The 13,565-nt window shown below is 36.6% G+C and overlaps 1 protein-coding gene across 2 annotated transcripts in view; it reads right to left on the bottom strand.

Moving 5' to 3' along the window:
• Positions 1-13,565, bottom strand: part of UGGT2 (UDP-glucose glycoprotein glucosyltransferase 2) — a 176,922-nt gene that overhangs the window by 116,394 nt on the left and 46,963 nt on the right. For both annotated transcript variants that reach the window (XM_036831997.1, XM_036831998.1), the window contains exons 10-11: positions 13,068-13,128; positions 83-174 (exon numbers count right to left, since the gene is read on the bottom strand). In XM_036831997.1, coding sequence (XP_036687892.1) covers positions 83-174; positions 13,068-13,128 — 153 coding nt within the window. The remainder of the gene's footprint in view (positions 1-82; positions 175-13,067; positions 13,129-13,565) is intronic.

Below are 13,565 nucleotides of genomic sequence, written 5' to 3' on the forward strand. Positions count from 1 at the left end.
CATTTTAACAAATACTAAATTCAGGACAAAAGTGTACCTTCATATATAAACCATAGTCTGTTATCAATAATTCAATACTTACTTAAAAGGATCATAAGAATCCATATCAATATGAAGTCCATTTATATATAGACCAGCATCGCCTGGCTGAATTTCAAATCTATCTTGAAGATGCTGGAAACACAGAAAATAGTTAACCAAGTGATATAACCACAGCTGATCTATGCCAGGAGTTGGCCAACTATTTCTATTGAGTCAGATAGTAAATATTTTAGGCTTTGCCAGCTATATCATCTCTGTTGAACCACTCAACTCTGCCCTCGTAGCACAAAAGCAGTCACAGACAATTAACACATGAGCATGATTATGTTCCAATAAAACTTTTGTATGTATAAAGACAGGCAGCAGGCCACATTTGGCCTATATGTGGGTAGGACTGCCCACATCTGATCTAAGTGATGGGAATCTTAAAACAGATTAAAGACACAATACCTGAGTATTTTGATTTCGCAGTATGTGATATTAAATCTCTAATGCTACAACAATTACTTACCTATTACATTTTATACCGTGTGTGTGTGTGTGTGTGTGTGTGTGTGTGTGTGAACACAAACACTTAGAATTTGATAGCTGGCACAATCCTGTTGTTTGATATCCCAGAACTCAAAACCTTGGTGTATGTGTAAATATTTAGCAATCATTTATAAATTCATAAGTTTTCATTAAAGCAGTGTTTCAATGTTCACTAACTTTTTATTAAGTAAATACTTCCCAAGTGCCTACTCAGTGCTAGAAACAACTCCAGGCACTAGAAAAAAAGGAATGCCCTAGCCATACAGCATAGTTGGCAAAGACCACGGTGAGGGAGTCAGGTCTGGTTCAAACCCTAGTCTTGCTACTTACTCGTGGTAAGATTTAGGTAAATTTACTTAGTACCTTCCATAAGTCTCAGTTTCCTCATCTGTAAAATGGAATACTCACAAGTCTGTTATAAAGTTTTAATGTAATATATCTGTGTCTAGTCACATATAAAGTACTCACAAATGAAGCTTTCATTATGACTATTACCAGAGTAGGCAAATTGATTTAGGAAGAAAAACCATTTCAGAACAGTGCATTTCAATGACATCACACAATAAGTGACCTAAGAGAGATCTGTATAAATTATTCTGGAAAGACAGACGAAGCAACTAACTTGAAGAAGTTCAGAGGAGGCTTTACAGAGGTGAAGTTTTCTGTATGGTTATCGCTCACCATGACAGGCGAGCTACATACAGAGAGGGGAGAGGAGGAACTAAATTTGTAACAGTACAGAAAATATCTCCATTTGCTTTATGCAGAATACTGGCAAGAGATTAACATGAGAGATTCAAAGGTGAAATTCTGATTTGTCTTTAGCTACTTCTGTGCCTTTCTATCAAATAGTTACTTTTTTCCAGGAAACTTGCATTCAAAGTCTATAGATGTCTAGTGAATCCACTGCCTGTTTTCCCAAAATTTGCATTGAGCCATCATACACATTGTCTCAAGCTCTCTCCAGCACCTCCTTTGTTTTAGGCATCACAACTAAAAGTAGAAAGCATATCAAACACTGATCTATACTAAACTGCTAATTCCCTCAAGAATTTTTATGCCAAGCACAGAGTCTTGAACAAAAAAGATGCTCAAAACAAGGGTAATAAGTTAAACTCAGTAAACTTGATGCTGAAACAATGTCAAAGAGAGGTATGTGTATTGGAACTGGTGGTGACAAGTTCTTTCTTTTCCCCTCAAAGGGGGTAGCCTTAAACCCTGGCAAACTATCCCAAGTGTATGATTAAAGGCAGCCGTTCTCAAATCAAGGAGTAAGAATTTAGTTTCTAGCAATATGATGAACCAGAGATCCTGAAATCCTTCTACTAAAAGAAAATATCAGAAATGCTACATTAAAATATTAATATTGTCCTCTAAAAGAATGGTTTAACTTTTTAAATTAAAGATTTCACTTAAGAGTAGAGAAGAAGTGTGAATAAGAGTCCAAGGATATAACAAACACTGAAGGCCCTGCCCTGAGGAAATCTCAAGCATCCTCATCCTAGGTGGCCTAAAGTGTGAGTTTTTAAAGGTCAGTCTCAGGACAGGAGGCAGAGCCTTGGGCCCACCGAGGGCAGGCAGCAGGGTCAGAGATATCCTTGTGCACATAAGGAAGTGCTACACTCACAGTGAAGTGAAAGGTGACCTAGAAAACAAAATGTCCTGCAGAAACAGCATGGAAACTTGCTGAGTTCACCATGGTTCTTAATGGAGGAAGAACAGTCTTCCATAAGAATTCACGGCTTCTGGCTTATCTTCACATGAGTTTGAGGCCCAATTTCACACTATTTTGAAGGTCCAAAAAATACAAACAGCCTTTTAATTTAAAGTGGAATTAGGGGAATTCCCTGGTGGTCCAGTGGTTAGGACTCCGTGCTTCCACTGCAGGGGGCATATGTTCAATCCATGGTCAGGGAATGAAGATCCCACATGCCCTGCGGTGCAGCAAAAAAATTAAAAAATTGAAAAAAAAAAAAAAGTGGAATTAAGTTGGGAGTGCTCATAAGCTTTGAGCAGAAACAAATTCAAATCTCCATGGACAAATATGACCTCATTAAAGAAAAGAGGGAACAATGTACAGAAATGTATCCCTTTAACAACCAATGGAGCTGCGCCATTAGTTGAAACTAAAAAAATTCCGATTGATTGGATTTCAGGAGACTGGTTGAGCATTATAATGGTAAATTGGTTTATAAACTTGTCTGGAGGTCCCTATGCTGGAACTACATGCATTCTGAACTTAAAATTTGAAGTCCAATCAGATGTAAATCTAATAATAGGAAGGGTTTTGCTTTTTTCTGGATGAGTGATGAGAGAAACTCAGATTCCGAAAAAATATATTTTACAGAAGAACTGTTGGAGAAGATATGCTAACCTAGGAATTTTCTCTAGAACTCCGTAAAATTTTCACACATTCTAAGTAATTAGTTGACATAATTAGAAAAGTGTGAGTTTTATCTGAATTAGGTGTAATCTTTTACTTGGATTTTGTACTTAAATATCTGCATCTGGTTTATTATGTAATTACATAATTGAAACAATCTGTTTCACGATACTGAAGCAAAAGAAGTTACCTGACCACCTGACCACCTGACCCCCTTCCCCATTTCCCCCCAACCAAAACAAATAAGTGTCATGAAATTTAATTAATATATTTAACAGTTCTTATGGTAAACAATAAGAGATACATATTGCATTGACATTGAATTTTAAATCATCTAAAGTAGACTCTGCCCAGTCTCTGAGCAAAACAACAATTATGAACTTCAAAGGGAAACTTGCTGTACTTTGGAGTTGAATCAATTGCTTCCTGAATAAAACCAAACTCAAATTCACTTATACAACTTCAGCATAGTCATGATATTTTTGGGATAATCTTTGCATGAGTCCAAAGTCAAAACTATGTAAAAACTATTCACAAAGAATTTTTGTTCTCATTCCAGCACCTTCCACCCTGTTCACCAGCCCCTACCCTTGGCCCATAGAGGTAACACATTCTTCCCCCAAAGTTTCTGGTTTATCCTTCTGGTGTTTCTTTATACAAATATAATACAAACACATATCTTGTTTTCCCTGTTTTCTTATGCAAAATAAGACTCACCAATAGAGTGCACTATCATACGTATGAATATTTGAAATCTGCTTTCTCAGTCTAATTCTGATCTGCATTTCTCTTATTATAGAAAGATGAATCATCTTTCTGTATATTTAAAGACCACTATTATTTCTTTTTTGTGTGTAAACCCTTTGTTTACATGTTTTGCAACAGTGACATGTTTTACAGGAACTGTACCATTTGGTGCGTATGGATAAGATGTTGGAGCAGTGACATATTTCCAGGGTGTTCATGTGGCCCATCCATTTTGGCTACATTAACACTGCAAGGGACATTCCACAATTTTTTGACTTTCCGATCACAATCACCCCTTCCTTCTCCAAGGCTGGAACTCCCAGTTTAGTTACCTCCCACACACTCCACGCGTTAGTGGGTAACATGGACTACCAGCCCAAACACCTTTGCCTGGGATTAGTGACCGGAAAGCCATTATTCCCTTGTCTTTCTCTCAGTGTGTTCCGAAAGAGGCAGTAAACAAGACGGCCATATACAGTGTCAAGACTGACTTACTGAATAAATTCAAGGTTCCTTGCTCAGTAATCAAAGCTTGTCTCAAAACTGTTTCACTGCTAATTCCAAGCGGATGAGAAGTGGCCAAGGTGACAGCAGTGGGTGGCCCCAGCATCCCTGAGCAGGCTGGAGCACCTGGTGGCCAGCATAGATACAGGAGGTACAGTCTGTGCTGCTGCGCACACAGGGCAGAGGTCCCTATGGCTCCTTTAATTTTTCAGAGTAATCCTGGCTATTATTCCTTGTCTACTTTTTCCACATGAATTTTTAGACTCATCTTGCCAAGTTTCAGAGGAAAAAAAAAAACACTCCAGGTTCTGATTATATTTACAAATTAACTTAGAATTGACTTCATTGTAATCTTCCAATACAAGATACGTCCTTCAACATGCCCTTAAGTAAACTGTCAAATTTTTCTTTATACAGGCTTTACCTACTTGTTAAGTTTATTCCTATATACTTTTTGTGTTGCTGTTGTAAATGGAGTCTTTTCTTACATTATAACTTTTAACTAGTTGCTTGCAATATATGGAGCCTATTGATTTTTTTTTAAAATTTTAACCAAGGTTCTTTAATGGAGAAATGAGTACCAGGTATAAAAGTTTGAGGGCATATCTCTAGTTCACATTTCACCATCTTGTCCAAAATTCTATTTTGGAGATTTTTTTTTCATTTTTGTATTGTTAAACTTTATGCCATTCCTCTGATACTACATAGTACATTCTAGATTGTTAGAATTATAGAAAAGTCTGGCAACTTCACTGCTGTGAAAATTGGAACTACAGAAATAACATTATAAAAGAACTTAATACTATTTTGTTTATATAACAGTCTTTCAAAATGTAAGTGTAAAACTTTATTATTACCATAAATTGATGATAACTCCAAGTAAAGTAATAATTTAACAAAATGATAGACATAGTTTAAAATATTGAGAATTATTTTCATTTAAAGTTAAAGTCACTAATATCAGTCTAGTAGATTATGATATTCTCTCCCTCTTTCTGACATACTCCAACTGTCTTACGTATGTAAATATAGATATTTATGTATGATGTATTTTCCTCTGTGTGTGTGTATATATATATAAAAATGTGGGTTTATGTATAGGTACATATAAATATGTGAACACTTAGCAGAGGGGCACAGTTACTGAGGCGGACATTGTGCTAAGTCACTTTATATTCTCATTTAATCCTCCTAATAATCCAGTGGAATAGGTACTATTCTTTTTTTCTTTTTTTTGGATGCATAGAACTGATTAGCTTTTATTCATATTACAAAGAGTTCTTTTCTTTACAAAAATTATCTTTCTGTCTTCTTTTTTTTTTAACATCTTTATTGGAGTATAATTGCTTTACAATGGTGTGTTAGTTTCTGCTTTATAACAAAGTGAATCAGCTATACATATACATTTATCCCCATATCTCTTCCCTCTTACATCTCCCTCCCTCCCACCCTCCCTATCCCACCCCTCTAGGTGGTCACAAAGCACCAAGCTGAGCTCCCTGTGCTATGCAGCTGCTTCCCACTATCTATCGGTTTTACATTTGGTAGTATATATATGTCCATGCCACTCTCTCACTTTGTCCCAGCTTACCGTTCCCCCTCCCTGTGTCCTCAAGTCTATGCTCTAGCAGGTCTGCATCTTTATTCCTGTCCTGCCCTTAGGTTCATCAGAACCGTTTTTTTAGATTCCATATACATGTGTTAGCATACAGTATTTTTCTCTTTCTGACTTAACTTCACTCTGTATGACAGATTCTAGGTCCATCCACCTCACTACAAATAACTCAATTTCGTTTCTTTTTATGGCTGAGTAATATTCCATTGTATATATGTGCCACATCTTCTTTATCCATTCATCTGTTGATGGACACTTAGGTTGCTTCCATGTCCTAGCTATTGTAAATAGAGCTGCAATGAACATTGGGGTACATGACTCTTTTTGAATTATGGTTTTCTCAGGGTATATGCCCAGTAGTGGGATTGCTGGGTCATACGATAGTTCTATTTTTAGTTTTTTAAGGAACCTCCATACTGTTCTCATTAGTGGCTGTATCAACTGACATTCCCACCAACAGTGCAAGAGGGTTCCCTTTTCTCCACACCCTCTCCAGCATTTATTGTTTGTAGATTTTTTGATGATGGCCATTCTGACTGGTGTGAGATGATATCTCACTGTAGTTTTGATTTGCATTTCTCTAATTATTAATGATGCTGAGCATTCTTTCATGTGTTTGTTGGCAATCTGTATATCTTCTTTGGAGAAATGTCGATTTAGGTCTCCTGCCCGTTTTTGGATTGGGTTGTTTGTTTTTTTGATATTGAGCTGCATGAGCTGCTTGTAAATTTTGGAGATTAATCCTTTGTCAGTTGCTTCATTTGCAAATATTTTCTCCCATTCTGAGGGTTGTCTTTTCCTCTTGTTTATGGTTTCCTTTGCTGTGCAAAAGCTTTTAAGTTTCATTAGGAGCCTATGGATTTATATATTTGAATTGTGCATTCTATTATCTTTTGCTATGGACTGAATTGTGTTGCCCCACCCCAAATCCATATGTTGAAGCCCTGAACCCTCATGAGACTGTATTTGGAGATGGGGCTTAAGGAGGTAATTAAGGTTAAATGAGGTCATAAGGGTGCCACACTGTGTGCACACAGAGGAAAGGCCATGTGAAGACACAGCAAAAAGGCAGCAGTTGACAAGCCAGGAAGAGTCCATATCAAATACAGAATTTGCTGAAACTCTAATCTGGGACTTCCAGCCTCCAGAACTGAAAGAAAATTAATTTTTGTGGTGTAAGCCACCCAGTCTGTGGTACTTTGTTATGGCGGCCCAAGCAGACCAACACACCTTTCTACATCTAATTTTTGTTTTTAGTTGATTCTCTTATATATTCCTCACCTTTCCCCAATTTTTATACTTCCAATATACTTCTCTTGACTAATGATGTGGGCTAGTAAATAATACAATAATAATTACAGTGATGATAATGTGCTTCATTGTCTTGTTCCTGATTTTGGTAAATATACCTCTAGTAATTTTCTATTAGTAAGATGCTGACTTTTAAGCTGAGATAAACACAAATACATATGCACATGCACACTTTTAATCATGTTAAGGAAGTATAATCAATTTCCTTATAAAGCATTTTTTTATATTCAGGAATAGGTCTTGAATTTTATAAAATGCCTTTTTGGCATGTACAAAGATAATCATACAATTTTACCACTTAGATCTAACGATAGTATATGAATAGATTTCCTAATCTATTGACCATTCTTGCATCCCTCAAGCTCCATTCAATTATGAAATATTATCATTTCATTAGTTTTACTATTTTTACCTGTATTAATTTCTTCTGCTTTTGCTTTTCTTTACTGTTCTTAACATTTTAAGTCTGATATTTAATTCATTTACTTTTTTTTCATTTTATTGTAAGACTTTTTCTCTGAACTTTGTTTTATTTGGGTCCCAAAGATTCTAATATCTTATGTTTTCAAATGTTGTTATCAAGAACTGTTGCAATTTTGATGTGTATTTATTTTTTAAAATGTTTATTTTATTTATTTATTTTCCTTATTTATTTATTTATTTTTTGGGCTGCATCGGGTCTTAGTTGTGGCACATGGGATCTTTGTTGAGGCATGCGGGATCTTTTTCGTTACGGTGCGAGGTCTGCTTGGGTTTCTCTCTAGTTGCAGCGTGCGGGTTTTCTCTCTCTAGTTGTGGCACACGGGCTTCAGAGCGCATGGGCTCTGTAGTTGTGGAACGCGGGGTCTCTCGTTGAGGTGCATGAGCTCAATGGTTGTGGCACACGGGCTTAGCTGCCCCGCTGCATGTGGGATCTTAGTTCCCCGACCAGGGATCGAACCTGGTCCCCTGCACTGGCAGGTGGATTTTTTACCACTGCACCACCAAGGGAGTCCCTTGATGTGTATTTTATTTTCCCTTCTACTTAAGAGTAAATAGAGTTTTTAACTTCCAAGTGAATAAACCCTTTTTTTCTGATTTTGTTATTGATTTCTAGTTTGCATTGATATTGAGAATTTTTTTTCTATTTTACCCACTTTCTGGATTTTTTGCCATTACTACTTCATAAAAACTTGAAGAAAGGCATATTTTTTCTATTATCAGGATACAAAATTTGTTATATAGCCAGAAGACCTATTATCTATACAATCATAATGTCATTTGGTTTTCTATAGCTTTACTTACCATTTCACTAGTCTTAGAGAGGTAAATTATATTTCTCCTTCCATCTCCTGTAGTCTGTTTCATGAATGTTGCTGCAGTGTTTTGATGTAAAAATATTTTAAACTGCTATTGTAGCCTTGTGAATTATAGTCCTTAGTATTATAAAGGGCCATTTTTTGCTCATTAATATTTTTAGAACTGAATTTGGCTTCATGGCATTTTAAGGTCACTACCCTTAAAACACAGTATTTGCTTGGTATACCTTGTCATGTCCTTTAATTTTTGACATTTCTAAATTACTTTAAGAGTTTTTATTTTACATACATTGTACACGCCTAATGAAACAAACTGAACATTTTTGCTAATATGTTAGTTAAGCTTATTTACATTTATTGATATCACAGACCTGGTTAGCCTCAAATGTCACTCTTTCATGCTGTATTTACTCTTTCTAGATGTATTTTTTAAATGTCTCTTTCTTTTCTTGTGCATTCAGTTCTTTTCACAGTTTGGAAGATTTAGACTTTTGTTCCTCTAGTTACTATTAAACATGTATGTTCATTTAACACCCTCAGTCATCTCTTTCTTTAACCAACAACTAATGATCTCTGTTACAAAAAATAATAAAATTAGCCTTTAACCTCTTTCTGCTGCCTTTCCTCTTGCACAGCCCAATTTTATTCAATAGTTTTATATTCATTAGTGGTTAACTATATACTTTTAAATAAGTTCAGGCTTCCACTGCTTGACTTTTCAGCTTTAATTATATCTTTCATTCCTGAGTATTACAGTTAAGGCAATCAGCAAGTTTATTCTATTTTCTACCCCCCGCCATATTTATTAGTTGCAATATTTTATCTTTGTCAGAGTAGGTACTGTTTACATACTATACTATCACCCTGTCCCTCACTTTTTACTTTTAGTTCTACACATAAACATATTCAATGCCCAACAGGCAGTTGTTCTGCCCAAGAATCTTCAATCAGTTCTTGGTCAGAGAAATTCCTCAGAAAGTGTTCTTGGGAGCAATATTCCCTGAATTTTTGCATGTTCAACATTTTTGTAGCCTGTATATACGTATCTTCTTGAAGGACAGTTTTTCTTTCCTTGAATATCTTGTAGATGGAGCTTCACTGTTTCTTGGTGTAGAATTTGTTTTTGAGAAGTCTGATGCCAATGTGATTTTCTTTCCTTATCATCTTTTTTATTAAATGCATAAGTAATTAATTTCCTTTGTTCCCTATAAAGTTCAATAGCTTATATTTGACCACTCTTGGTCAATTTTCCCAAGTTACACAGTGCACCCTTTTTATTTGTGGATTTGGAACTTCTTTTATTTCAGAAAATTTTCTGATTGTAGTTTTAAGCATTCGTTCTGTCCGTTTTATTTTTCTATTTCATGGACTCTAGTCTAGGTATATTGGATTTTACCTGGCTTTACTTTATCATCTTCTCCTGAGTCCTTTCTATTTCTTTTTTTTTTTTTTACTATCTCTGCATTTATTATTTCTATCTACTATGTCTTCTGCTGTGTCTTCTATAAGGTCAGTTCTCCTTTGTGCCGCTTTATAACTTTACTTTTTACTTGAGAAATGGTTTTATCTTTACTTTCTACACCTTTGCAAAGTCCTTCCAGTTCTAGTTTCACATTCCTTTGTTGCTGCTCACCAAATCCATCACTTTAACGTTCACCAACACAATGTAAACTATTGTGTTACAAAGTCTACCCAATCCCAAACAATCCCCCACCTTGAAAGACCCAACTTAAACCACCTGAACAGAGACCCTCTCCAATCTTCTAATCACTCTACCCTAATGTCCTCCTTTTGAGACACTAACAACAGTCTATCAAGGTGTTGCTCTCCCTCATTGCAGCAAGTTTATTAAACTCAGCTTTGCCTGAGTAACAAGTTTCCCTGGCGGGTTTTTGTTGGGGAGTTGACAGTCTACACCAGACTCCCCCTTCCCACCTGGTTTTATTTAAATACATCTGTCTAACCCTTTGTATGCTGTTCTCCTAGAAATAGGAGTCACTGAAGAATTTTTTTTTAGAAGACTAGATCAAATTTCTTAACTTCATCAAATATCTTTCCAATCACCTAGCAAGGTGACTGGCAACAGAAAAACTCACAATTCTTATTAAATTGTTCTGAAATGAGCTGTAAACCAGGGCACAAATTCTGGTTCCATCTTGTACCAATTCTGTGACCCAGAAGAAATCACTGGATCTCAGTTTATACATTAGGATATTAACAACTGCTACAATATACAGAACATCTTAAAAACTACACATTGCTAAATATAGAATGTATTACAGGTAACATTTAAATATTCAAAAGTTTTCAATTCAACAAATATTTCTGACGGAATGGTCTGTGCCAGGTACTGTGCTCAGTCAAACCCCTAGGTTCAGAGTTTCCTGATTTACTCATTTCCACTAACTTTCATTCCCACTCTACTTCAGCAGCTAGCTTTGACTGTCATCCTGTGATTATGTCATCACAGTGGTTTACCTTTGGAACTATCCCATTTGGTCCTTCCAATTATCTCTTTTATTCCCACAATATCTCCTCTTTAACCTCATGAAATTCTTCAGCCTCTGGAATCAAAATCATCACATAGAGCAAAGCTTTGATGACCAGGAACACCCCCTCTGTACTATTAACAGAGCAAAAAATAAACTGGATTATGTGATGCCACTGATACTTTGGCATTCCTTTCTTTTCCCTCCTTTTTCTTTCCCAACCTCTCTTCCCTTCTTACTGCAAGTGGCATTATTCAAACAAACAAATACAAAAATTCTTGTAAGAAAAAAATGCATTCTGCTTGAATAATGGTAAGAGCAATTAGGAAAATTACAGAAAGAAGTAGTGCTCAGTTTTGAAGGATAAGCAAGAATTTGTTACGTGGTCAATGAGGCAAAGAACATCCCAGGTAGGGATGATGTGTTGCGGCTTCTATCACTCAGTCTCCCGTGAACTGTGCATCTACTTCATTATCATCATTGTAGTTGTCTGGCATCATCAAAACAGCTGATATTTACTGAGACCTTACTCTGTCTCAGTGTAACAGGCACTGTTGATGGGCTAACCTGGCACTATCTCTAAGCCATTTCTCCTCTGCTCCCCTCAATCACTAGAAAAGTACACACTAACTTTTCTAGTCTCCCTTGTGGCTAGGAATATCCACATTACAAAATTTTGGCCAATGAGACAGAAGTCAAAGATGGCTGAAGTGTTCCAGAAAGGCTTCAGTCAGGATGAATGTGGTTTGATCTTCCTGCCTCTTTCTGCTTTGAATCCAGACAAGTAGTCTGGAGCTGTGGCAGCCATTCTGCAACCATAAAAGAAAAAACCATGTCTGCAGCAACCTACTTTGAGACTTCTGTTTTTTTTTAATATTTAAAATTTTATTTATTTTTGGCTGCGTTGGGTCTTTGTTGCTGTGCACGGGGTTTCTCTAGTTGTGGTGAGCCGGCTTCTCATTGTAGTGGCTTCTCTTGTTGCGGAGCATGGGCTCTAGGTGTGTGGGCTTCAGTAGTTGCAGCATGAAGGCTCAGAAGTTGCGGTGCATGGGCTCTAGGGTGTGTGGGCTTCAGTAGCTGGGGTGCATGGGCTTAGTCACTCCACAGCATGTGGGATCTTCCTGGACCAGGGCTTGAACCCATGTCCCCTGCACTGGCAGGCGGATTTTTTTTTTTTTAAACATCTTTATTGGAGTATAATTGCTTTACAATGGTGTGTTAGTTTCTGCTGTATAACAAAGTGAATCAGCTATGCATATACATTTATCCCCATTTCTCCTCCCTCTTGCACCTTCCTCCCACCCTCCCTATCCCACCCCTCTAGGTGGTCACAAAGCACCGAGCTGATCTCCCTGTGCTATGCGGCTGCTTCCCACTAGCTATCTGTTTTACATTTGGTAGTGTATATATGTCCATGCCACACTCTCACTTCGTCCCAGCTTACCCTTCCCCCTCCCCGTGTCCTCAAGTCCATTCTCTACGTCTGCATCTTTATTCCTGTCTGGCAGGCGGATTCTTAACCACTGTGCCACCAGGGAAGGGACTTCTTTTTATGTGAGAAAAATGAACTCCTACTGTTTAAGGCCCTGTGTGCCTGGGATTAATATTACTTAAAGCCAAACCAGTCCTATGTAATAAGCCAGGAAGTGTTCTCAAGTACTTCCTAAGTATTAACACAGTTAGAATCATTTGGGGTCTTAAGGTAATTTAGGAGACCATTTAGCAGAATCTTATCAAACTAGTGATCAACTGTGTACTATATGTTATAGGATTCTAGTAATGTTCCAGTGGTCTAAACTTGGCTTGGTCCTCACAAGCTTTTAAGCAAAACTAATGAGAAACAGAAGTATTATCTCATAGCCTTTATTCTCTATTTTGTGAAGAAAACCATACAGCATGGGCAGAAAATTTGGAGTATATAAGGTTAATGAGAAAGTAAGTAGGACCTATGTCAGGAAAGATTGGCTAGGATCACAAACTGTATGCTATATAAAGTAGACAATATAAAAATGAAAAAACCTGAACTGTTTTAATAATCAAAAAGTACAAGTTAACATTTTCTTTTTTGTATGAAAATTGAAGATCCAAAGTCTAAAATATAGTGTTATTAGTGTGGTAAATTTTTTAAAAAAGGAATTCAAACAAACCTTTTGATTTTCCTGTATTTCCTCCCTCATACGTTGATTTACAGCAATTCTGGTCAGAGACCTGGGAACATAAATACAGATACAATTCATTCTTCCTTAAATGTTTGGACTAATCTATGATTCAATGCAATATAATACTTTGTACGAGAAACTAAAAACTCTAAAGGCATCATGACTGAGAAGTGTACATTTCCACATAGCCTATTTGACAGGTGGTACTATGGCTTTCATTTGACAAGGGTATTTGATTCAGGTGGAATAGAGACTGTCAAAAGTTCATGTGCACAAACTGTACGCATTACATGCTGTCGCATTTTTCAAGAATACTTGATTGAAAATGCTATTTTGTGTCGTTTTGCCCATAGGGAGAAATTCTATATGAAATTACCAATGTCATTATATGTATCGCTGCAAATAGGCAATTTTTGGAATATGTGTATATAAAGAATTTTGGTTAACCTGAGATCTTTACCACGGTATGTAAGTTCTAAAATACTG

Source organism: Balaenoptera musculus, chromosome 18 (assembly GCF_009873245.2).
Source record: "Balaenoptera musculus isolate JJ_BM4_2016_0621 chromosome 18, mBalMus1.pri.v3, whole genome shotgun sequence".
Classification (NCBI taxonomy): domain Eukaryota; kingdom Metazoa; phylum Chordata; class Mammalia; order Artiodactyla; family Balaenopteridae; genus Balaenoptera; species Balaenoptera musculus.